At 37.1% G+C, this 27,166-nt stretch overlaps 1 protein-coding gene across 1 annotated transcript; it reads right to left on the bottom strand.

Annotated features, from left to right (window-relative positions):
* Positions 1 to 273: 273 nt before the first annotated feature.
* On the bottom strand, positions 274 to 26,732 carry LOC114519384 (putative ankyrin repeat protein RF_0381). Its single transcript, XM_028539509.1, has 5 exons — positions 26,642 to 26,732; positions 12,268 to 12,571; positions 3,466 to 4,124; positions 2,227 to 3,420; positions 274 to 1,760 (listed from the first exon to the last, which is right to left on the bottom strand). The coding sequence occupies exons 2-5, from the start codon at positions 12,503 to 12,505 to the stop codon at positions 948 to 950; spliced, it is 2,904 nt and encodes a 967-aa protein (XP_028395310.1). The 5' UTR covers positions 12,506 to 12,571; positions 26,642 to 26,732; the 3' UTR covers positions 274 to 947.
* Between the last annotated feature and the right edge of the window lie 434 nt (positions 26,733 to 27,166).

Here is a 27,166-nt window from a genome sequence, read left to right as displayed (position 1 = left end):
TTGTTTGCGTTTTTAACAAAACACGTGTTTTTTAAAAGATCACTTTTGTAATCATACTTTTGTCGAAGTTTTCATTCAGCGATAGTAACCTAATAACTGTTAAATAGTTAATCTAAACCATAGTTTTAGTTATATATTCTTGAATGTTTGCACGGTGACAATCGATAAGTAATTTAGCATCATTGCACGGATGAAGGCCCGGGTTAACGGACCGAAAGCTTTACAATATTAAATACTTACATGGTGTACCTGCATAGTTATATATATATACAATAGATCACTATTGAGCCGCGCGCATTTGAACCAATGCACGCTATACAACTGGAGTGAAAACTGGTGATAAATGTCATAAATATGTTCGCAATCAGATGACTTTTCCTAATGACTTTTCCTAAGGTTCAGATTCTAAAAAATGATCAGCGGCGAAGAAAAGTGGGTGTGCTGGTTTGACGAACCAGTGTCGAACTTTTGGCGCACTAATTTACACTAATTTACACTTTAGGCTATGTGTGCACGAGCTGCGTTTTCGAGCGTTTTCAAAATCGTTTTCATCTAGTTAATCGCTTTGATGCCTTGTCCACACGATCCAAGGGGAAATATGCTTAATATGTTAAACTAGCTTCAACTTTTATTACGATTTGAACGAAAACGGTGTTTGAAACCGTTTTGACATAAAAATGAAAATGAAAACGCTCGAAAACGTTACCGTGTGAACATAGTCTTAGATATACACTACAGAGCCGCCTGGAGGCCATTGGAAACTCATAGTTATTAGGCTTTCAATACCATAGGCGCGCGGACCTAAAAAATAGGAGGGGAGCAGCTGCGTAACGAGCGACCTGGGGGGTCGCCACCCCCCCCCTCCATGATATAAAAATGTGGCCGATAACTCAATAAAATCATTGTTTCATCTCCTTCGACAAATTCATTTTGTAGTCCAAATTTTCCTAGTCTCCATTAATGAAAGAATCCCTCAGCGCTTCGTGAGCATAAGGTCTATCATCAATCTTATGACTAATCAGCCACGACACAAAATGCCGAGCTTCACGATCATCAAGTCTGTCAATACTTACACAGTTTCCTTCTAAAATATTTCTCATTCGATCAAACGAAGAACCGAAAGGGTGTTCACCTTTAGTTAAGACGAAGAAAGCAATCATACCCGCGACCTGAACATCTGATTTCCTTTTGAAAGGACCTTTTTCGTTTTTCTCTATTGCTTTGATTACTTCTGGTGGCATCCATCCAGGAGTACCTTTAGCGTATGTTTCAACTGTCGTTTCATCGTCATTTAGAATTCGGCTTATTCCAAAGTCTGCCAATTTCATGCGACCTTCAATATCAACCAGGACGTTCGATGGTTTTAGATCTCTGTGCAATATTCCTTTTCCATGAAGAAATTCAAGTCCGAATAGAACTTCCTTAATCATTCGTGGACCATGCTCTTGTAGATATTCAATACTGGATGCATGAACAAGTTCTCTCAAGTTTTCTTCGCAAAGATCCACAATAAGATACATGAAGTCATCGCCGCGGTGAAAATGTCGATAACTCACTATGAATGGAGAGTTGTCTGTTTTAATGAGACTCATTATCTCCTTTTCATTTTCAACTGTGTTATCGTCACTTTGTACTAGAATTCTTTTAACAGCAACTTCACTTCCATCTTTCATAAGACCAACATAGACACAAGAACCACAACAACCATCGCCAATTTTGAATTGATTCTTTGCAACAAAGTCCTGCATTGGAACTCCGATCTATCAGGGGGAAACACAATTTTTTTACTATGGTGAGAATTAAGTGTTGTAATAAATGCAAGCGAAAAGTAAAAAAGAATCATGTTATACGAAAGGCGCTGTTACACTATGCAATTTCAGTTCCTTGCAACTTGCAATGAACTTTAATTTTGAGTGATGTTAATTTGTAAAGAGAGCTCGAAATGCGAAGGAAACGTTAGCATATCGTAAGAAATGTTTGTATTTGACAACATTAGATGCCTCAGGAGTAGAATTGCATTGCAAGTTGCAAGAAAAATTGCATAGTGTAACACCACCTTAAGTATCTCAAATGAAAACAACATTTGCTATTTTAGCTCAAAGACGTAGCTAAACGTTATAAATTATAAACTAGACGTTATAAATTATAGACGCGTAGTTACCTCTGTTACTGCACAATGACATTAAAACAACCCCATATATGTTTGAAATATTTTCTAATTATTACCTTCTCTAACTGGTTGCAATTGAATGTTTTTAACATTTTAATTTTCTCACGATGTTTTATGGAGCTTTTGAGGATAACTGCAATTTCATCATGACCAATATAAATACACCAATCAATAAGACTCATTTGCCTTCCTTCAACAAGAAATGTCCCAATTCTCCACACAGCAATATCCTTTTCCAACAAAAAATTGACCAAGACAACTGAATTGTTCACAATAGCCATCTCCAGGATGTCAATATCAAGAGAATGAAAGTCCCTTTTACTTTCAAGAGTTACGTCAGAACCTTGCTCAACTAAATACTGGACAATTTCAAATGTACCTGTATCCACAGCAATGTGCAACACTGACCATCCATCAGCATCTTTACCATTAACATCAGCACCGTGCTCAACCAGATATCTCACAATTTCCATCGTACCTTTAGTCACAGCAGAGTGCAGCACTGTCTTCCCGTTAGACTTCTTTCCATTCACATTAGCGCCCTTTTCCACAAGATATTTTACTATTTCCAGCGTACCTTCAGTTACAGCGGAGTGCAGCACAGTCCAACCGTCAGCATCTTCGCCATTTACATCAGCGCCACTCTCAACAAGATGTTTTACAATTGGTAGAGTGCCTTTAATAACAGCAGCGTGCAGCACTGTCCGCCCGTTGGTCTTTTTACTGTTTACATTAGTGCCCATTTCGATAAAATATTTTACCACTTCTAGCCTTCCATAAGAAACAGCATAGTGCAGAACTGTCCACCCTTCGTTATCTTTGCTATTTACATTAGCGCCCATTTCAAGAAGCAATTTTACCATTTCTAGCGTACCTTTAGAAACAGCTGCGTGCAGTACAGTCCAACCGTCACTGTGCTTGTCATTCACTCCAGCGCCCATATCAATGAGATATTTCACCATTTCTAGCGTACCTTTAGAAACAGCCCCGTGCAGCACTGTCATCCCTTCAATGTCCTTGCCATTTACATTAGCGCCATTTTCACTAAGATATATTATCATTTCTAGTGTACTTTCAGTAACAGCAGAGTGCAGCACTGTCCACCCGTCAGTATCCTCGCCGTTTACCTTGGCGCCCTTTTCAACAAGATATTTTACCATTTCAAGCGCACCTTCTGTAACAGCAGAGTGCAGCACAGTCCACCCGTTTGTATTTTTGCCATTTACATCAGCGCCCTTTTCAACAAGATATTTTACCATTTCTAATGTACCTTTAGTAACAGCCGCGTACAGTACTGTCCAGCCGTCGATATCCTTTCCATTTACATCAGCGCCATTTTCAACAAGATATTTTACTATTTCTAGCGTGCCTTTAGTAACAGCACTGTGTAGCGCTGTCCAACCACTATCATTTGTTGCATTTATATCAGCTCCTTTTTCGACAAGATATTCCGCGATTCCTAGCGTACCTTTTGAAATAGCAGCGTGAAGCACTGTCCACCCGCCAGTATCCTTTCCATTCACATCAGCACCACATTTTTCAACTAAATATCTGACAATGTCTGTTACACCATCATCAACAGCATGATGTAAAGCAGTTTTGCCCGACTCATCTTTAATATTTATGTCAGCACCACAATCTTCAACAAAATATTTCACAATTTCTAAGGATCGAGACTGTATTGCACTTTTCAGAGCGACGCAATCTGCGTGGAAATTTTGATCTGGACCATATTGAACAAAATATTTAACAAGATCGACTAAACCATTTCTCGTTCCAATCCATAAAACTGTTCCACCATCTTTGTACTCGAAGTAAACGTCTGCTCCGTGGTCAATTAAATATCTGGATATTTCTTTATCAACTGGATTGACTACAAAAGTACGCCAAAATTGCAGTTTTCCTTCTTCAGCGACATTTATTCCTCCACTTGCCTCTTGATTTTTATCAATACCTAAATGAAAATTAACATACTTTTTGCTGAGTGAAATGTAACAAATTGAGAGCTCTTTCTAAATTTTTTCATATTCTAATGATCAATATACAGCCAAAGTGTAGGTTTAAGTTTATAAATTTAAAAGTTAGTTGTGGTAATTAAAATTTTTAATTAAGAATTATAAGTTAAAAAGTTAGTTGTGGTATGCATATTTTTGCTGCGTTGTCGACCACTTGTGGGATAGATGTATTCTTTGACATTTTTTGGTAACTAACGTTCAGTAACTGAGACTTAAAGTTTGGCCACTATCGATATGGTACTACGGACGTGAAACAATTAGGACTGGGGCGAGACACCTAAGTGAACAACAGGTGCAGACTAATTCTTTGTATTCAAAAAGCCCTGGGCGGTTTCGGAGGGCAGGCAGAGGTACTGTATGATTCATTATATCCACAACAATTGTTTCCGGTTTTTGTCATTGGATGCTACTCAACAAATATTGCATTATGAGGATGCTCAATATGACATTTTGTCTTTTAGTGTTACATGGACAAGTGAGAGGTTAGTAAATTTCAATTGATAATGGTCATGCACCTCAAGAAAGGCCTGGTATGCTGATTGAATATGCACAAAAATGATATGTTCTCTGAAATTTTGGATATACTGCCTAAATTGTTTAACATTTTATGATTATAAATGTATAGTAGAGCAATAGACCTTTCTTATAATGACGTCAAACGCGGAAAGACGAAACTATCGAGCCAATCAAACTTCGTGTAACATCATTCTTTCCGCGTTTGACGTCATTATGAAAAAGGTCTATTGCATCTTGATATATATTGAAATGAACTAACTTATATTTTCAATTCTCAAGCCTTGCGAGTTAATGCAAACCTTGACGGTATATATCAGCTACTTTGTTCAATATTATTTATTTTATGTATTAAGTGATGATGATGCATGCTAAAGTTTTTCGTCATCAATTTAAAACTCTAAAATTAAAAAGGTTATCTTAAATTTATGCAATATGTCAACCAAGTTTGTTTTATTTGTTTTTTTTAGACAATGACCCATGCCCTGGGCGTTTTCGGGGAGGAGGCAGAGGTACTGTATGATTCATTATATCCAAAACAATTATTTCCGGTTTTTGCCATTGGATGCTACTCAACAAATATTGCATTGTCAGGATGCTCAATATGACATTTTTAGCTCGCCTGCACTTTAGTGCAAGAGAGCTATTGCTATAGTCTTGGCGTCCGCGTCCCCGTCCCCGTCCCCGTCTCCGTCTCCGTCCGCGTCCACACTACATTGATAAGTAAAATGTTAAGATGCCACTTTTATTTTCCCATTATTTTCAACTTATCTACTTAAGGAGTCTATTTGTTGCAAAAGAACCATTTACCAGGGGGAGTGAACATTATACAACAAAATATAATGGTAAGGTCAATGTTAAAATGCTATATTTTTTCTATACTTTGGCTTTACATCAGAGGAATCATTATAAGTCATCAATATGCATTGTGACTATTTATTGCCATTTGGTACACATTTATACAATAATAAAGAGAGTTTTGCTCAAAATTATCAAATGATAAGGTGAATGTTAAGCTAATTAGCATAATAATAAGGTCAATGTTAAGATGCTATATTTTTTAAATATTATGGCTTTACATCAGAGGAATCATCATAAATATAAGTCATCGATATGCATTGTGACTATTCAGTGCCATTTGGTACACATTTATACAATAATAAAGAGAGCTTTGCTCAAAATTATCAAATGATAAGGCAAATGTTAAGCTTATTAGCATCATGATAAGGTCAATGTTAGAGTTATCCAGAGTTATCACGCTCATTACGATTTTCAGGGCTATTGTGTAGCCCTGTTTTTTTTAGTTCAAAGTTGTAGCTGAATCATATTTAACGAAAGTATTTGTACAACCCTAAGCCAAATGAGAAACTTTCAAATATTTTCACCTGTATGCTACCATTTGTTTGTATTGTACATGTACAATTATAAATTATGAGATTGTGTTGTGACATGCCGTATCAAAATTCAATCGCTTAATAATGGTAATAAAACGAATAGGAGTGCAATTAATGCCAAAATCATACGAGTGATTACAAAATCAACCGACCGCGCAGCGGGAGGTTGATTTGTTAAGCACGAGTATGATTTGGCATTAATTGCACGACTTAATTCGTTCTATTACTTATTAATTATCCATCTTCGGTAATCAAAAATTCTTGTCATTTTCTTCAGCAAATATATTATTTAAAAGGTCAAAATTTTCAAAATCATTGTCAAATTCCTCCATTTTTAAAAATTTCGCGCCCCAAAAGAAAACAAATTCTTATTTTGTATCCTGAATGCTGATTGGCTACTTGTAAAGCTATGCTGAATTTCATTGGCTGTGAACAAGAGTGCGATTACAGCTCACCAAGAGTGCGATTAATGATTAATCGCACTCCTGTAAACCAATCAAATTGAAGTATTTGACAGTGATTACAGAAGATGGATAATTAATATAGAAATCATTCAGGGAGTGAATATATATAAAACATAGTCCAACGTTAAAGTTTAAAGAATATTGTCAGATAATTCGCAATTACAAGCTTTAGCACATAAGTATTTATAAGTAGAAAGCCGATAGGCTCAGAATGCAAAGGCAAATGGCAACGCATGTGACATATATTTGCACATTATTTATGTAGATACACATGCAAATATATTATTAAAGCCAGTTAAATTGTAGACAGGGCCCTTTGAACTACCTATAAGATTTATGAATCCTTTTTTGTGTAGATATAAAAATCCAATCTTGTTTATTTCATAAAGCTAGGCGCACACACGACGATTTTAGTCGGCCGATTCCTGTCTAGATTGTCTAGATGGATGTTTTCATCAAAATGTGGCGACTGGCGATCTATACTTGGTCATAATGTTATAAAGTTTTTTTTTCTTCTTACGCGAGGTAGGAGATCTTTACAAGGGTTTACTAAAGTTTGCTAATCTTCTCTTCTTTTTCTATCTTCGATCTTGATCGTCGTTAAATGTTCTTGTCTTCTTCGTCAGTTCTGTCGTTGAGTTTTCTAGCGTTTCATAACTTAATCTTTACTCCGCTAGTCCACTGAAGGTTCAGGTGCTGTGCACGCCCTTTTATAATGAGGGTTCAGTGACTCTTGCATACGTCATCAACCATAGTGGGCTGATCCTTATCCAGCCAATCAGCGTTGTACATGTAATCAGTGGGTTGGTCTTAGAAGCTCGTTCCAGCTCTCATATCTTGTTTATTTAAGGCGTTGTCGCACTAGTCGAGTTGGTCTTCTGCTCAATCGATCAATACTTAAAAATGTTCACAACTTAAATATTTCATCATCAACAACTAGTAAAATATACCAACAATACGTCTGTGAACAATATCTTTCAACTTAAACTATTTTTACTCTTATTTTTATCGAATTGAACTTTTGATGACGTAATCTATTACATACTTGACCGCGCAACATTTTTAACACAATTGATTGACATAAGAACTTGAATGGCCTACAGCACGCTCGTTTTTAATAATATGTAGCAGTTGAGCTTAGCAACGACTTAGGACTGTTGATCCAGGCATTTACTTCTGTCAAGGTGATAAATGTTTTCACCTAATTACTTATTTAATCCCACGATATGTCATACCTGAAAGGGAATGTGATTAATGATTGCGAATGGCCGAAAATTATATTTACTTAGGCATCTTGTGGCAAAAATCATTCACTAATCCCTGTCATGCTCTTGATATTCCTATTTTTGCAGCTATTTTTATATGCATATCTCTAAACACAATAAAGCTTTGCGTAACAATCCTCCTCACCTAGAATAAGCTGTCCCCAGCTTCGAGTGAGCTATGATGAACTTAAGTGGACTAAATATAATAGTATCATAGATATGTGTGTATATAATATGTTTACAAATTCCCAACTATTCTAATTTTTTTTTTGAGCTCGGCGTGGCTATCACGGGCATATTACCAAATGCCTAATAACTGAGACTATACACATAATACGTGTTGTTATTCTACGACAACACTACATAATTGATTATACGAGATACAACTGATCTGAATATAATTGACTTATGCCTACATGCACCTCAGGGGTAATCTAACTATAATAATGTCATATAATTATATTAAACACGTCAGAATATATAGCAATATTAAACCAAAATTAGTGTGAAAACAAGGGGTAAAAATTTCCTGTTTTCCTGAATGTATGTACCAGGGACTTAAGCGAAATTATAAATTTTGTAGATGCAGTCAGAAAGTGTACCAAAAATTATTCAAATTTCATAAATTATCTTATCATTGCAACGGCGAAAATTGTATTCAGATTCTTGGTTGATCAACTCACATAACAGGAAATTATTATAAAGCTCTTCCGACAAAACATCTCTCCATAATAATAACCTAAACCTATATATACGTCTTAATAATTCTTCAAAATATTTCAACTTATGCAAACAAATTTTATACGTATACTTTTTAATATAACTGAAACTCATTTTACTTTTTTTTTAAACGTCATGCACGGCAAACCAAACTCCAAAATGTAGGTTTTCATCGACAATATAAATACCGAGTCTACATAGAGAAAACAAGAATGTGCCTAATATTTAAGCTTTTGGCTTGAAAAAGAATTGTAATCCATTACAACAAGTTTGGGAGACCCTTGACTGTCCCGGGGGAAGAGGAAAATATATTATCAACGAATGACGCATAACTAAAAGCGTCAGAATTAAATTTATACACTGACCCAATTAAAACATGCATGCGCTATCCTACGGCAACATGTTTAATCAGCATGCTGAGTGTACCTAAGGAATTTCAGTTGAACAGCTATACTGTCGTGTTTAATATTAGCGAATATAAACAAACAAATGACAAACATATATGTGTAACATGAGAATGACAAAAACTTATATTATACAAATCTTAAAATGCGTCCAGTTTCATGTCCATAATACAAGCGTTCTGACCATCAGGAAGGATCCGGAAAACTCTGAGACTTTCGTACGTCTCAATAATCATATTTCAACGACCACGGAGGCTTCCACTGATGCGTCTTTAGCTGGATTTCTGGCATAGCCAACACGTTCAGATAGAGGGAGTACATGTCATCAAACTCGTCTTGGATTGCAGACTGAGGGCAAAACGACTGTAGTTTCAATTCAAGTTCATGGAAAGTGTAGAGGTTGTGGACAGTTGTCTTGAACATATAACCAAAAAATGAAACAAAGTCTAGCATTGCCATAAGGAGAAGTATGGATGAATACAGAACGTGCGTTTCCTTCGAACCAGTCATCAGGTCGTTTCAGCATGCACCCGTTTCTAAGCAATGTTTGTAATATTGATTGTTCTGACTTCTTCTGAGTATATAGTAGACTGATTGAGTTTCTGAAACGTTTTGTAAGGCCGATCCTGCACCAAATGTTATAAAATTTTTTCTTCTTTTTCTCTTTTCTTCAAATCTTCGTCCTTTTTTTGCGTTCTTGTGTTCGGTCGTTGGTTCTGTAAAGGTTGAGTTTTCTAACGTTTCATAAGTTAATCTTTACTCCGCTAGTCCACTGAAGGTTCAGGTGCTGTGCACGCCCTTTTATAATGAGGGTTCAGTGACTCTTGCATACGTCATCAACCATAGTGGGCTGATCCTTATCCAGCCAATCAGCGTTGTACATGTAATCAGTGGGTTGGTCTTAGAAGCTCGTTCCAGCTCTCATATCTTGTTTATTTAAGGCGTTGTCGCACTAGTCGAGTTGGTCTTCTGCTCAATCGATCAATACTTAAAAATGTTCACAACTTAAAATATTCATCATCAACAACTAGTAAAATATACCAACAATACGTCTGTGAACAATATCTTTCAACTTAAACTATTTTTACTCTTATTTTTATCGAATTGAACTTTTGATGACGTAATCTATTACATACTTGACCGCGCAACATTTTTAACACAATTGATTGACATAAGAACTTGAATGGCCTACAGCACGCTCGTTTTTAATAATATGTAGCAGTTGAGCTTAGCAACGACTTAGGACTGTTGATCCAGGCATTTACTTCTGTCAAGGTGATAAATGTTTTCACCTAATTACTTATTTAATCCCACGATATGTCATACATGAAAGGGAATGTGATTAATGATTGCGAATGGCCGAAAATTATATTTACTTAGGCATCTTGTGGCAAAAATCATTCACTAATCCCTGTCATGCTCTTGATATTCCTATTTTTGCAGCTATTTTTATATGCATATCTCTAAACACAATAAAGCTTTGCGTAACAATAATATTAGACCAAGTAGACTCGCGTTCACGCGCAAGGCGCGAGCGCCGCGAGAAGGAAAACATGTCTGGGCAAGGGCTGCCTATATGTCTAAACCTGAATGGACCAACTACCGTAAAATCGTTGTGTGTGCGCCCGGCTTAAAGCAGGGACTTTTGCCTGGTCCGTTAACTTACCTGTTGATATCACGTGCGCGGATTGCGTGAAACGGAAGAAATATTGGTCACAAATAAAACTAATGTAATTCCGAGGCCAGTTTTGGCCAGTAATTCTGAGGTCACAACTAATATCTGAAGTTTGTGCTTAATATTACCTTCCAACGTGGATTTTAGCCTTGTAATTTGTAATAAAAAGATCGGTAATTTGTGCTTCATACAGATACCTTTCATACAGAGTTTAGCCTTATTCTAGACAAACAGTGCAGGCGAGCGTTAGGTGATTTCAGCACCTCTCTGGTGTCTTTTTAGGGTTACATGGACAAATGAGAGGTTAGTAAAGTTTAATTGATAATGGTCATGCAGTTAACTCAAGATTTTTGGTAGCCTGCAGACCAATTATTTCTTGATATCATTTCTTGATATTAGGGCGGTGTTACAAATGTGGCCTGCGTGGCCACAGGGCAGCAACATGCCAAGCACGTATGTGTACAGTACCTTATGATTTGTCACGTAATGTATAGTCAGTTGTTAGGTCACTGGTTCACAAACAATATAATCATGGCTTCAGGGCTATTCTTAAATAGTAGATGGTAGTATAGACGCTGCCCATCGCAATATATGAAAATAATGTTTTAGGCTATTTCTTTCTCCAGCTGGTGACCCGACTGATCATCCTGCAGTTCTATCACCAATTCACAGTTAACTCAAAGCTATGTAATAACATTTTTTATTTATAGGGGCTGTTTGTTGGTTATGTGGCCGAAGAGGCCATACGAAAGTCGTGTGTCCCCAGCGACAGGGGGCACAAAAAACTCCACAGGGGGCAAAACCCACAATGCAGTTTACAAACTGCACGTTTGAGAAGTTTAATGCTATCCGGGACTAATTAGTTAAAATTATCCGGGATTAATTTGAAAAGATAATAATTTAGTATTTAATTGCGAGCAATGGACAAGATACGATTCAGCAGTAGTCTGTGGTCAAATGTCACTCCCTATCTCTATTTCGCGGGACCATTTCCGAATTCGATCAAGGGTCTCCACAACAGGAAAAATGCGGTCAACAATAGCCCGTTGTCTGTAGCCGTGCAAAGAGCGACTCTTTAAAAGACTTTTTAAGAAGACGAAAGGTAAATATAGTACACGCTTTTTCGAATGCATGTCATCTTACTTTAACGTATCTCACGAACTAGGACACACGTAAACTGAAATACAACGACATACGACGAAATAATTATGACAAGCTAGGACATATGAAATAATGAAAACCGAATCACAACGGAGCACGACGAAATACGGTGGACATATGAAAACCGAATCACAACGGAATACGACGAACTAGGACATATATAAAAACCGACTCGCAACAGAGTACGACAAAATATGACAAACTAGAACATACGAAAACCGAATTACAACGGTGTGCTACGAACTATAACTATAAGACATATGAAAACCGAAACACGACAGAGTACGACGAGCTAGGACACATGAAAACTACGTGAGGCGATCCTTGAAGTAAACTAAACATCATCTTGCATAAGTAGACATTCAGGAGCTTACAATGCTGACTGCAAACATTGTTTGTCAAGTTTAAGTTCTCGATGATTATTGTTAATAAGAACGTCGTCTATTTACACTACACTTGTTTTGAGAAGCGCTTTATAACTCTTACCGTTATCACATTCTTCGTTTTGAGTGTTTCGTCCTTGGAGTTCTTCTTTAGCTACTTTCTGTTCATTGTTAACATCGTTGGATTCTTTATTTTCCAACGTAGAGATATGATCTGGTTTTCCCGAAGACTCTAAACAACGGGTTTTTGTTATGGCGCCGTCCTGCTGAGGCATCACATCATTATCATTATCATCTTGCTTGGATTCGTTCATTCTCTTCATATCTAGCGAATCCGCCATCTTCGAGTAAAAGGGCTAGGACGTAAACAATTCGGATTTTCTATTAAAATGGCGCACCTGTGCAACCTGAAAATCAAAATTTGTTTTTAGGTTTCATTACCACAAATTCAGGACATTATTTACCATGTCAAGATTTCGCAATCAAAGATGCCTGCCCTGTTATTATAGAATTATATAACGGGCACGATACAAAATTTGAAATTAAAGCAACTTAATGGCTGTTGCGGAGTTCTATTTAAGACGGAAACTCAGTATTTTATGACAATTTTTTCATATTTTTATCTCACCTTTACAGGTTCCCAAGTGATGTCACCTCAGCAACTTGGCAACCATTATATTTCAAGGAGATAACGCGTTGCTGAAATGACATTACTGGGACCTGTTAAAGGTAAGTTAAAAAATATGAAAAAATTGTTATAACAGTACTCAGTTTCTGCCCGTCCCAAATCGAAGTCCGCAACTGCAATATGTAAGACAGAAGTTGCTTTAATTTATTTCAAATTTTGTCTCGTGCGTAATATATTTCTACTAGAAATACATGCATGCCGCAACCCCTCGCCTCGGTTAAACAAAATTAGTTAAGCATAGGGACGGTAATATCACAGCTAGAAAATTTATGTGTGTTGGGGGGTTGGAGGGGCACGTGAGAAAAAAGTATGGAAATATTTTCCTGGAAGTGGAAGCACTGTGATCAATGATCATAGCAACTCCAAAGCTGTGCCGCAAGGCCGTATATTTTCCAAGTATCTAAGTTTACCCTCATATTTTTGTGAAAAAAATGGCAAAAATACGACAAGATTCTTGCCTTTTTCTGGAAGTTAAGTTACTCATCTATAGTCAGTGTTATGGTTATTTTAATTATGAAGTTTTATGTTTATAGGCCTCGACCGGTTTTTGCACGCGAATATTTGATTTGATTTTCTTTTTGTCATCATGAAAACGGAGTTTATAAATGAAATAATAATAAAAAAGGAAACGTTTTTTGACCCTGATTCGTTGATTTCAGTGCAGTTAATCCCAAAACAGTAGTGCAAATGCAAAGTGTAACAACCAGTGAACTCTTTATATATGGAAGGCTCGCTCTAGTACATTGCGTAATCTAAAAGTGAAGCCAAACATGGCGGATCATGAAGGCTGCTTGGGTACCGAACCAGACCTCCAAGCACGAGGGGTTAAAATTCAATATGGCGGCAACGTGTAGGAGTTGAACTCAGTCAGTTTTGTAAACACAACACAAATATACGGCATAAGTTACCTCTTTTGAAAGAATAATATTGGCAGGTAAGGTTGTAACAAATTGTATGTATTCATTTTTAAAAACTTCGTATTTTTAAAACTTTGTAACGTCCGAAATGTTGGCTTTTTTATTTTTCGTCATGGTTTTATAATTCGTGTTTTTTAATTTCCACGCGCGGTTCGCGCATTTTACGCTTCGTGGAGGACTGGTTCGGTACCCAAGCAGCCTTCATGATCCGCCATGTTTGGCTTCACACTTTGAACTGGAACGAGCCTTGCATATATATAGAGTTCACTGGTAACAACTCAGTCAACAGTGCAAATTTCTGTGACAACAGTGCAAAATCCTGTTACAAATATATCTGATTTGTTGAAAAAAATCAAATTGGCCAATCAATTACTGCCTCACGTTTAATAATAGCAATGGACAGACGAACTTTTAAAATTTAAATTTTGAATGTTTTCCATTAAATGCATAAATTGTTTAAACTAATTTAATTTGAAATAAAATGTTCAAGGACATATAATGGATGAGGTCATTAATTTATCGTCTCGAAGATTTCCTTGCATATCATTAATACGTAATAGTATAATTTCTCGTGCAATTACAGATAAACTGAGTTTTTAAAGGCTGCAATCATGCTTGTTAATCCGTAATTGCACTCGAAATCGTACTATTACCTATGCTTATAATGTCGTCTATCACATAACACATTCAGATTGATATTGAAACACGTTTGATAATATTAAAGTTGTGTTTACCAATCACTTTTAAAGCTGTGCTGGGTGAAATATTATCAAGTGCATGTAAAATCTTTCGACTTCATTATACACGGTGAATTCGGTCGAAAATTTAGTCTTGTTATTTGTTAAACCATAAAAAGTCCTGACCACATTCGAATTTCCCTCTAATGTAATTAAAATATATATATTTCATATTTATGAAAATATAAACTTACAAATTTAACAAATTTGCGAAATTACAGATATTGCTCATCTGTGGTTATGCATTGACCTTTGCAAATACAACTTTCTAGAGTACTCACTTCAGTCTTGACCATTAGTAGTTCACACTGGCGCATGTGCATAACGTAGAAGACCGTCCATGGCGTGAGGTCCACAGCATAATGGCGGACGACTTTGATTTAGCATTTGCACATCGTGGGTGTAAATATCCAAGGGGAATTAGTACCCTCGCACGGTTGCTCTGCACCGGCTCGTGGATTATAACAAGGCAGCCATCTTTGATTATGGTAATTAATTATAATCAGGTCAATTTCTGATTGTGTGTAACCTCTGATATTAAAACAGCGCGGAAAACTTCTGCGCATGCGCCATGGCAGAAAATACATATATTCCAAATGCATATAAGCCAATGCAAAAATATACAAGACGAATAGACGACACAATTATTAACAGCGTACTACCATTTATCCTAATGAGCCATTTATCCTTTTTATCGTGTGAATTTTTTCGTTTTTAACGGGGTGGCTTGAGAATAATTTTTTGAAAACAAAAGTACCTAAAAGTCAGGAGTAAAGCTTGAACCTCTGTCGAAACTCGGTCTCACAGACTCTGACAGACATTTCTTAAGATTTTTTCGATTTTATTATTGTGTCATCCTTCTCAGCTGTTCATAACATTCGGAAGCGAACGGCAACCGCGATCGTATTTTTTCCTTGCGGTCGTCTGCGGTCTCTATCTGTAAACCGCAACCGAACCGCAACCGCAGTGTTAGGTTATTTCTGGAAAAATGTAAAAATGTAAAATATCCTAAGTTTTCATTATTGAGGAAACCAAAACTTCCCGTATCCAGCGACATAAAAAGTGTCTTAAATAAAAGTTTAAGAACTTCCATTGCTTATTTGATAAACAAAATGTTTTAGACGATTGATTTGTGAAAAGGTCACCTTTAGCTCAAGTTCTTATAGGAAGCAACTTCTTCAACGTTCTGGCCGTTTTTATTCTTGGTTTCTAGAATGGGATGTTTATTTTTGCGCTCGAAAGACGGCTTGTAAAACACAGAGTCTTTCACTCTTTTTACCGCCATTTTGAGCCTTCGGAAACGTTTTGAACCAACACCGCGGAGAAACGTCTGCGCATGCATCAACTTGCCTGTAATTAGCATTTAAAAGCGGTTCATCGTGTGTCTTCACAGCCATATTTTAAGCGCATAAATAAACTTTTCATTCTGGAGACTAAGAATAAAAACACAGAGAAAGTTAAAGAAGTTGCATTCCTAAAAAGTGTAGAGCTAAAGGCGGTTGTTAACAAATTTATCTCGAAAAACGTTTTGTTTATGAAATAAGCAATGAAGGTATCTGAACTTTTATAAGACACGTTTTAAAATAGGTCTAACTACGAGAGGTTGTCGCATTCTCAATAAATAAAATTTAGATTGTATTTTAAAATTTAAATGGAGTAAATCAAAAAAGAAGTAAACTAAAAGTAAAGTAAAGTAAAGTAAAGTAAACTAAATTTTCATTGCAAATACGCCTTAAAAAAGAAGTTTAATTCAGTTTCAATTATAATTCCATTCCCCGATTCCCGTTTTCCCAATTTCCCGATTCCCAAATTCCACGATTCCCCAATGTAGCTAACTTCGGTCTTATTTATACTCGTTCGCTACACGTTCTTTCATAAAAGCTTTCTCCCGTGACGGCATTTGTTAGCAAGTTCATTTCTACTGTTTAATGTACACATATGGGGTTTGCAAATGATAAAAAATTTCTCAGTGATGCATAAATTACATCGCTTGCTTACATTTGTATGCGGTTGTTTTTGTCCCCAAACGATGCTAAGTGGTTGGTGTATCTGGTTTTATGGACATAGCTGATAGAGTCGAAGTACTCACTAGTAGGAACGCATTCATTATCCTTAAAGACCATAAGGATAATTTCCTAAACAACCCATCTTGTCGTTTGATAAATCCCACAAAGTCAGAGCTGGGAAAAGTTAGTAAACACATATTGGTGAGTCTTTATGACACCAAACAAGTACATGCTATTGTTGCGGTGATTATACGACGGCCAGGATCATGTTATCTGCTCATTTCAATACTTCAAAATCATCTCACGCTTCGTTGAAACTCGGGTAACCGCGGGCTCATGTAAACAGCCCCTAATAACTGTGGTGAAGCCAAACAACATACCACCTTATGACCTTCACGAAAGCAACCACCCACCTGCAATCCTAAAGAATATCCCGATAGCAATCAACCAACGCCTTAATGAGACGTCGTCATGCCAACAGTCTTTCGACGCAGTTGCACCCACTTACCAACAGGCGTTGCAAAAAACGGATATACTTATACCCTCAAGTATGATAAACATGTAGGAGAAGGAATGCCAAGAACGAAGAATGGAGCTCGTAATGTAACGTGGTTAACCCACCTTTTAGCAAGCATGTAGCAACTAATGTGGGACAAAGGTTTTTATCGATTGTCAGAGTTTTTATCGATTGTCAGAGGAACATTCACAAATGGTCATCCACCCAAGCAAATTTTTAATAAGAATACTTTAAAACTAAGCTACTCATGCAAGCCCAATTTACAAGCTAAGATCAGTAACCATAACAAGGCGTTATTACGGAAGACCGATGGGAAAAAGGAAGAAAACCAATCATGTAATTGCAGGGATAGGTCATCGTGTCCCCTGGACGGAGAATGTTTAACAACAAATGCACTTTACCAAGCAACAGTGGAGACGGACACAAGAAAAGAAACATACATTGGATTGACGCAGAACAAGTTTAAAACCAGATACACCAACCGCTTAGCATCGTTTAGGGACAAAAACAAAATGAACGCGACGCAACTGAGCAACATATTTGGGAACAAAAGGACAAAGGCGTCAACTATAAGTTGTCATGGAAAATTATCGCCAGAGCTCAACCGCATACAAATGTAAGCAAGCGATGTAATTTATGCATCACATTATTTTTTATCATTTGCAGACCCCATATATGTACATTAGAAATGAACTTGCTAACAAATGCCGTCACGGAGGAAAGCTTCTAATAAAGAACGTGTAGCGAACGAGTATGAATAAGACCGAAGTAAGCTGGCACACTTTAGACCTGACGAGAGAGCAATCGCTAGAGTGCTTTCGAAACAAATTTGTAGTTTTTTATGTGTAAATAGCCTTCTTAATAGCCTCACTACAAATTTGTTTCGTATAACAAGCAGTGCTTGCCAGTTGTCACACTCATCAGGTGAATCTAAATGTCGCGCTATCATAGCGACATAATCGACAAGTATTTTGAATAGTTTATTTGAGTTTACATTAAATTTTACTGGACATTATGTCGCAAGATTTCCTGGAGAAGATTGCAGAGATTGTTTTAAATGTGGCTGGGAATCTCAGTCTTCTAAGAGGTAAGGATTTAAAATTATACTCGCAAACAGCTAGACGAAAGCTATATTTGAATTTGCCGCGTAAACAGTGTCAGTGAACGAATTAAACAATAAACAGATATATTCACAGTTTTAATACTCATCATTCCCACTAAAAAAATGAACGATGTTTATATAAATATATTATACCATGGTTATACTATACAGGCACTATGCCATATAAAAATGGCACTATGCCATATAAAATTTTAGCATGGATTCAAGTTAATATATAAATATCAACATGAAACATCTGTACTCAATCTTAGGATTATGATATACTGAATCTTGGTTACTGAATATATATAAGTTTTGATTAAAAATTAGGATGGAATAACTTTACAATTGCCTTTTAAAAGTTTTTTATATGGTGGATTAAAAAGTGGTGATGTTTATGTCTAAACCTGTAATGAAACAGGTCTCATTGGAAAATAATATCTGCAGTAAGTAATGCATTATAAGGAATTGTGCAATGCTGTTAGATTATTCACCTAAGCATATGGCTCCGTACCAAAGTATCTTGATACCTGTGCATGGTCTACGTACATGTTTCTATTTAATATTTATAATGAAAAACATCCACTTAATATTCAGTGAATCTACTGGTTAACCTTCAAAACAAGGTTTCTGTTGACTTGGTTTCCAGCAATAAGGTCAGGAAATTACCAGTTCAGTATTCACATGTCACTCAAATTACAAATTCATTCTGTATTTCAACTCCATTATATACTTACTAGAAATACATGCATGCAGCAACCCCTCGCCATTTTAAACGAAGCAAAATAAATATTTCGTGTGCTACCACAGGCAGCCCGGTCACTGCTGTTACTACGCTAGTTTCTTAAAAAAAACTAGATACAAAACACCTTGGATATATTGACTATATTTATCTGTCGTTTTTAGACTTGAAAGAAACTCTAAAATGCTCAAATTTTGCGAATTAAAAGTGTATTTTCGTCTAAATTTTGCGAAACAGAGGCGGGATGCAATTTACTCGACAAACGTCATCATCGGAAATATCGTCGGCAAATTTCTGATTGGTTTTTGAAAGTCCGGAAAATAACGAAGGCCAACTCAATGAAGAAAAAAGATCTTCGTTATTTGGCTATCTTTAAAATAGGGAATGGGGAATGCGGGAATGCGGGAATGGGGGAATGCGGGAATGGGGAATGCGGGAATGCGGGAATGGGGGAATGCGGGAATGGGGGAATGCGGGAATAAGGGAATGGGGGAATAAGGGAATGGGGGAATAAGGGAATGGGGGAATCAGGGAATGGAGGAATAAGGGAATGGGGGAATCAGGGAATGGGGGAATAAGGGAATAAGGGAAAGGGGGAATAAGGGAATGGGGGAATAAGGGAATGGGGGAATAAGGGAATGGAGGGATAAGGGAACGCAGGAATGGGGGAATGGGGGAATAGGAGAATGGGGGAATAAGGGAATGCAGGAATGGGGGGGATAAGGGAATGCAGGAATGGGAGAATAAGGGGATGGGGGAACCGGTGAACGGTGAAACCGGTGAACGAGTGATCGGGGAATCGGGGAACAGGGGGATGGGGGGAACCAGGAAACAGGGTAAAGGTAGAACTATGGACTCATTGAGCAGCTAAACTAATAGTAACAGTCTTGAGCGTGAAAGGAACAACTGTTAGTATATATTCACATGCAGTATTATGGCTCTCTGCATTTAGGATGCTACTTACAAATATATTTATTGTTATTAATGCCAACCTAGCAAGTGTTAATTGTCATTGTGAAACTCAGGCACTCTTGTATTAGATTTTACTAAAGTGAAAAATCAAAATATACTTGCCTTTCAGTAAAAATTAAAACTATAAATAAGATAATGGTATTGTTGTATGCTAGTGTGTTCATATCAGAAAGTATTTTCCCTATATACTATTTAACTCTATAGCTTTTCAAAATTGGTAGTATATTTAGAGTGTTTTACTCCACTGATTTTAGACAACAAACTTTTTGGGAAACATATAATTATGATGAATATGTTTTATTGAAAGAAACATTTTTGGTTACAGTGAAACAACAACGTGCACTTTGTGAATAACTTGGTAATTATGTAATAAGCAATGTAATTGCACTTTATAATTATTAAATACTTGATAAAAAATCTAGATATCTGCTGTATGAACTTCAAATTGGCATGCAAACATTGCAACACTGAATACTATGTATGTATATTACCCTTTTATGACATTTTTTTGAATACATAAATACTTCCTGTACTACAATAAATATCTAAATGCCCTACTTGATTATATACTTGATTATATATTTTCTGATATAATGTTTTCATATAACTTGCTATAGGCCTGAGACTTCCTACCAAGGAATGAGTGAGACTCATTAAAGATTTTATGAGATTTTAAGCTTTGTATGCTGATTGAAAAGGAGCCAATATGTTGACTATATATTGCTGATGTCAGTCACTTGATGTATAATGATTTAGGATTGTACAGCTATATAGTTCATGCCTGATCTCAGATTTTAATGACGAAAGGATTTATATTGTTAATAACACTTCATTTTCATGCAGTTACCCTACCCTTTTCTCTTCAGCCCCCAACCGGCTAATAAAGGATGACGGTCCTTAGTTAATTAAGGGTCCGTGGGTTCATTTATAGATTTTGTTGAAAGCAAATGCAAACATGCATGAAAATTATATACACAGAACAGTTTCTTGCCAACTAAATGAACACACTAGCACACAACAATACCATTATCTTATTTATAGTTTTAATTTTTACTGAAAGGCAAGTATATTTTGATTTTTCACTTTGGTAAAATCTAATACAAGAGCGCCTCAGTTTCACAATAACAATTAACACTTGCCACTTGCTAGGTTGGCATTAATAAGAATAAATATATTTGTAAGTAGCATCCTAGATGCAGAGAGATATATACTAACAATTGTTCCTTTCAGGCTCAACACTGTTACTATTAGTTTAGCTGCTCAATGAGTCCATAGTTCCACCTTTATCCTGTTCCCTGGTTCCCCCATCCCCCTGTTCCCCCATTCCCCAATTCCCCCGCTCACTTGTTCACCAGTTACCCCATTCCCTTATTGCCCCATTCCTGCATTCCCTTATCCCCCCATACCCTTACTCCCCCATTCCTGCATTCCCTTATTCCCCCATTCCCCCTTTCCTGCATTCCCTTATTCAACCATTCCCTTATTCCCCCATTCCTGCATTCCCTTATTTCCCCATTCCTGCGTTCCCTTATCCCCCCATTCATGCATTCTCTTATTCCCCCATTCCCTTATTCCCCGATTCCCTTATTCCCTTATTCCCCCATTCCTGCGTTCCCTTATTCCCCCATTCCCCATTCCCTTATTCCCCCATTCCCTTATTCCCCCATTCGCTTATCCCCCCATTCCCTTATCCCCCATTCCCTTATTCCCCCATTCCCTTATTCCCCCTTCCCTTATTCCCCATTCCTTATTCCCCCTTCCCTTATTCCCCCATTCCCTTATTTCCCCATTCCCTTATTCCCCCATTCCCTTATTCCCCCATTCCCTTATTCCCTTATTCCCCCATTCCCTTATTCCCCCATTCCCTTATTCCCCCATTCCCTGATTCCCCCATTCCCTTATTCCCCCATTCCCTTATTCCCCCATTCCCTTATTCCCCCATTCCCTTATTCCCCCATTCCCTTATTCCCCCATTCCCGCATTCCCCCATGCCCTCATTCCCCATTCCCTATTTTAAAGATAGCCTCGTTATTTTCCGGACTTTCAAAAACCAATCAGAAATTTGCCGACGATATTTCCGATGATGACGTTTGTCGAGTAAATTGTATCCCGCCTCTGTTTCGCAAAATTTAAACGAAAATACACTTTTAATTCGCAAAATTTGAGCATTTTAGAGTTTTTTTCAAGTCTAAAAACGGCAGATAAATATAGTTAATATATCCAAGGTGTTTTGTATCTAGTTTTTTTTAAGAAACTAGCGTAGTATTTTTGTTTTAAGCGATGGTATTAATGTACAGTACTGATCATAATTATTTGAACACCTTCAATTTTTTCATTTCTCAGTACACCAATAGTCTAACAGTCCCCGAGCCTGAAACATGTTAAAATATGTATATCATGAAATTTACAATCCCTATGGTATTCAGTCATCCGTGTTAAATAGCACATGCACCAGACTTGACTTTAGACTAGCCCTGCTTTTGTGAAGACGCATGGCTAAGTGTAAAGAACTTACTATAGAGCAAAGAGTAAGGATAAAAGCACTTTATGATGCAGGTTGGTCATACAGAAAGATTGCTGGCGACTTAAAATGTTCTTTGGGCACCATTAACCACCTTGACAAATCAAGGCCCGAAATCGTGTGCAAATCGCCCTAGAACTGGACGCAAAAGAAAGCTATCAAAAAAGGATGTTCATGCACTTAAGCTGCTTAGTCTCAAAGGTCGTACAAAGTCTTCCAAACAACTCTGTGATGAGATCAATCAAGCATTACCCCAAGAGACCACCATTGCTGCATCAACAACACGGCGATACTTACGTGAACAAGGACTATTTGGCAGGGTAGCCGTTAAGAAGCCATTGCTTAGACCACAGAACCGAATAAACGCCTACGATTTGCAAAACAACATAAAGATTGGAACAAAGATGACTGGAATAAGGTATTATGGACAGACGAATCAAAGTTTGAATTGTTCGGCACTAATCGAAGGCTTTATGTGCGGAGACGAAAAGGTGAGCGGCTCATAAACGACTGCATTTCCTCCACAGTCAAGCATGGAGGTGGGAATATTATGGTTTGGGGTTCTATGTCTGGAACAGCAGGATTAGGCGGTTTGGTTAAAATAGATGGTATAATGGACAAAAAGGTGTACCATAATCTCGTGAAGCATGCAGCACCGTCAGGTCTTCGGCTAATTGGTAATAATTTTGTTTTTCAAGAAGACAACGATCCTAAACATTCGTCAAAATACTGCCGAAACTATTTAAGAAGAAAAGAGGCTGCAGGTGTTTTAACAATCATGAATTGGCCAGCACAAAGCCCAGACCTGAATCCTATTGAGCAAATTTGGGAACTAGTCGACCGTAAACTTGACAAATCGCGTGTAAAAACAAAAGAAACGCTTTGGTTAGAACTTAAACGATGCTGGGAAAGCATTCCTGTTGAGGTTGTTAAAAAATACATTGACACTATGCCAGAACGTTGCAGAGCAGTCATAAAAGCAAAAGGTGGTCACACCAAATATCAAATTAAGGGTGTTAAGTTGTATTTTGAAGAGTGAAGCAATTTTGTACCGATAAATAAGTCTTTCAATGTCCTTGCGTTTCAAAACTTTGAAATAAATTACTCGATCATTTATGTTTCAGTTCACTTATGAAGGGGAGGTAGGTACCCTCGACTTTGGACTCGAGTTTGAGTTCGAGTTAAATTTCGAGTTAGAGTTCGAGTTAAATTTCGAGTTGCTTTTTCGAATGCTTTTTCTTGTTTTATAGGAGAAGGGCTAATATACAATCATAAAATTACTGTGTTAAACGCCACTTCCTTTGCAGCCGCTACCTCTATATAATGCACATTTCCAAAATATCTACAAATCCGCGTTCTTTTTGGAAATTTCTCCAGAGGTCGATTACAAGGTAGACTGTGCAGTATATATTGTCATTATTGATGACGGAGTTCTTCGTAGATGAGCATGCACGAAAAACTTTACACATTCTAGCGATAGTCAGTATGCGAAATCTTGTAAATAATATTTAACTGGTCTTTACTATAATTGTAATAGTGGTTAGGAATCTCCCAACACACACACCACTTCTTTAGCCATTACTTCATTAAAAGTATCTAGTTACAAGTAATCCTTAAATTTTTCAGTAACGATAACGGTAAAACGTTGCATTGCAACGGTAACTAGTTATAAATAAACAGCACTATCCCCCCAAGATTTCTCTAAAAAAGAGCAAAATATTTTATTCCTCTTTGCCTTTGGGATTGTATAGGACTTTTAAACTAAGTAACTGTGCTTAGTCTATTAGACCGGACATAAACAGCTAGAAACAATGACAACGGGTACGAATAGAAAATAATAAATATTTATGTTTAATTTTCAATAATTTACATACCTTTTTTGCGCCATTTCACTCAGGGCTCAGGCACGTTGTTCCGAACTTCAGAAAATAAACAAGAGTCGGAGCAGCTGGGAAAATACCGGAAATGCCGAAAATGATTACAACACATTACATTCACTGACAAGTATATATATTAGTGTATTACTTTGCTTCATTAGTGATTAGGGTAACTCGAAATTTAATATTTAACTCGAAGTTCAACTCGAACTCGAACTCGGATCCAAACTCGATGTTTCGGAATTCCCGTAACAGCAGTGACCGGGCTGCCTGTGGTGTTACCCAGACCTAACTTTCTACGCTAATGTTATGAAATAACTCGTGCAAATTTTTCGGAAACAAAGACAGTCGTAAAGGTGAACAGAAATCACCGTTTGCCTGCTGCATTACGTTGCAGTCTAAGTGAGTGTTAAACTTTTCTATAGCTAAACCTTCAAAACATCAAAACAGCACAAATGATTATAATAACCATACAAGCACTAAACGTCGAATGTTGTTTTTCGATTATTAATTTCATTCAATAATTTTAGCGACTATATAAGCTGCAAAGTGATATTTGTTTTATCAAAACTCTGAAGTACACTTTTGAGAACTCTTTCTAAAGTTTAAGCGATGATGTAAAGCCTTAAACGGTCGGTTAGCTCCTTGTAAAACGACATACCAAGTTCGTACTTGTCAAAAAACAATGCATTCTTACAGCAAACACTGAATAAGCAAAATATAGACACCTACCACTTCAAAGATTAAAAACTACGAGTCGTTTCTATTTCACCAACTGTTTCTGTGCTGTGATGATCTTTAAATCTTTTATTATTGTTTTAATATTTGACTCCATGATTTCATTTTATATTTTTAAAAAATAGTTTGAAAAATGACGGTTAAAATGCTGACGCTATCATACATGCTCTCTTTTTGTCTTAGCCAATCAGCAAGTCGTAGACGACCGTTCTTTCTTCGTTCAAATTTCGCGCATGCGCACAACTACCATGACCATTGAACGTCCATGACATTTTGGCAACTTTGGATTCCGCTATGTTCTCCCGGGTCCCGGGTGTAATTCCTAATCTCCGGGCGGAATTAGTACCCTCGCACGGCGGCTCGGGGATTATTTATAGACAATTGATTATATAGTTATTTATCATGTAATAGATAAAGGGAAAAATCATTGACAGCTTACCAGATGACTACCCCTTATGCCTATAATTTTATATCTGTCAGAGCATGCAAAGTGTGCGCATAGCATCGCCAATCATATATTTCACACATATTATGCACTGCTTAGTTTCTTTTAACATTTGTTATCTTAATTCTGATTTCTCAAATATGCTTGCTTTTTTGTTTTATTAGGAACATGGATTGAGGTAGTGAGCAAGAAACTTAGTGGAAAATTTCCTATGCCAATGATTAATTGGACCTACAGTGTTGCAGCACTTAATTTCCTAGGACAAAAATACTTCTGGTGATCTTATAAATATTTTCATGTTTGGGATGATATACAAAATTTAAGAAGCTGGTCAATAATCAAAGAGGAACATTGCTCAGGAATGAATGACTTTAGCTGATGTGCTTGTCTTCTTGCATGAATGTTTTTATTCAACTACCTTTGGGTTTTAAGAAGTTTAAAGAAGTTTAATTTGCATTCAAATCACGAGCCCCATTCCCCGATCAACGCCCCATTCCCCGATCACCCCCCCCCCCGTTTTAAATATAACCCCCCATAGTGTTGAGTGTAGTATAAGCGGGGCTTATATTGTTGATCCAGTAGTTGCCTCGATATAATGCCGGTTTTGTCTTTCTTTATCGAACATTGGTCTCAAAACATCTTATCAAAGTTGCTTTTGTCTCACGCGCTGCCTAACTGCATAGGAAATAAAGAAATTTAAAGAGTAGAATTTTGACTCTTAACAGCCTTTATTTAACTTCCTGTGCAACAATACAATGTGTCTGGCAGGCATCAAGTGAGAAACTTTCGATGGATCAAATTAGGAATAAAATAAGAACATTTGGAGAAATAAATTTTGTTAAAAAAATGCTAAAATATCACATATTTTGAATAATGAACAACTCAATGTAACGCTATAAATAGTATGCATGAAGACTGCACGAGTAAATGAACAACCGGCAGAATATATTCAATGTAATGCTAAGCAATGCAAGGCAAATTACTACTACATTTTCTCCCTGGAAATTAAAACTAACAGATAATGGTCTACTGTGGTAATCAAGCCTGTGTGGAAATCAATCATACGCCGGATTGATTTGTGCTACGGCCAAACACAATTAATGCTTCGCAATAAATATGCTGCTCGATGAAACATATCATTTATAGTCGCATAAGAGTTCTCTCGCGCTGCAGTAAATTATTGTGATTAATTGGGGCTATTTATTAGCTTCATACCTTCAACTCTTCATGCCATATATCATCGTAAAGAGCCACGATACAGCGTCGCACATAAACAAATAAGTTCGATAAATTTAAGTAATCTTCTACAAACCTAATCACGAGACTCAGCGCCGGAAACGGGAATTCCCCCCCGTCGTCGTTGGAATTCCCCAAATTCCCTGAGCCCGCGCCTCAAACATGTGTGATGGTCAAACATCGTGGGAAAGCAGCATTTCTGGCAACGAGTTTGAAGCGAAGTGCCTTACAAGTGTTGGCAAATTTGTCTCACGACCGTGGACAACGTTTTGGAGCCCTCTTTACAGCGTTAGCTAGTCGCTTTGGTACGTCACATCGCACGGAGATATCTAAAGTGAAGTTTAAGAATCGGTTCAGGCAGCGCTATCAAGAACTACCAGCTTTGACTGAAGATATCGAGAGGCTTGCTCGGTTTGCTTATCCTGACGCACCTCCAACACAGCCTCGTTCCCAGGCGCTTTAAATAAAATAAATATAAGAACACTACAGGCTCTTACATAGATC

This window comes from Dendronephthya gigantea, unplaced genomic scaffold, assembly GCF_004324835.1.
Source record: "Dendronephthya gigantea isolate DGI-Jeju-01 unplaced genomic scaffold, DenGig_1.0 000013F, whole genome shotgun sequence".
Lineage (NCBI taxonomy): Eukaryota > Metazoa > Cnidaria > Anthozoa > Malacalcyonacea > Nephtheidae > Dendronephthya > Dendronephthya gigantea.
The sequence above is the reverse complement of the archived record's forward strand: the minus strand, read 5'-3'. Positions and strand labels throughout refer to the sequence as shown.

Excerpts from the sequence above, each read along its gene's own strand:
- LOC114519384 (XM_028539509.1), bottom strand. The coding sequence starts at position 12,505 with ATGGCGGATTCGCTAGATATGAAGAGAATGAACGAATCCAAGCAAGAT. Across the intron at positions 4,125-12,267 it reads AAACGAAGAATGTGATAACG|GTATTGATAAAAATCAAGAG; the intron begins GTAAGAGTTATA and ends ATTTTCATTTAG. Across the intron at positions 1,761-2,226 it reads ATTGCAACCAGTTAGAGAAG|ATCGGAGTTCCAATGCAGGA; the intron begins GTAATAATTAGA and ends TCCCCCTGATAG.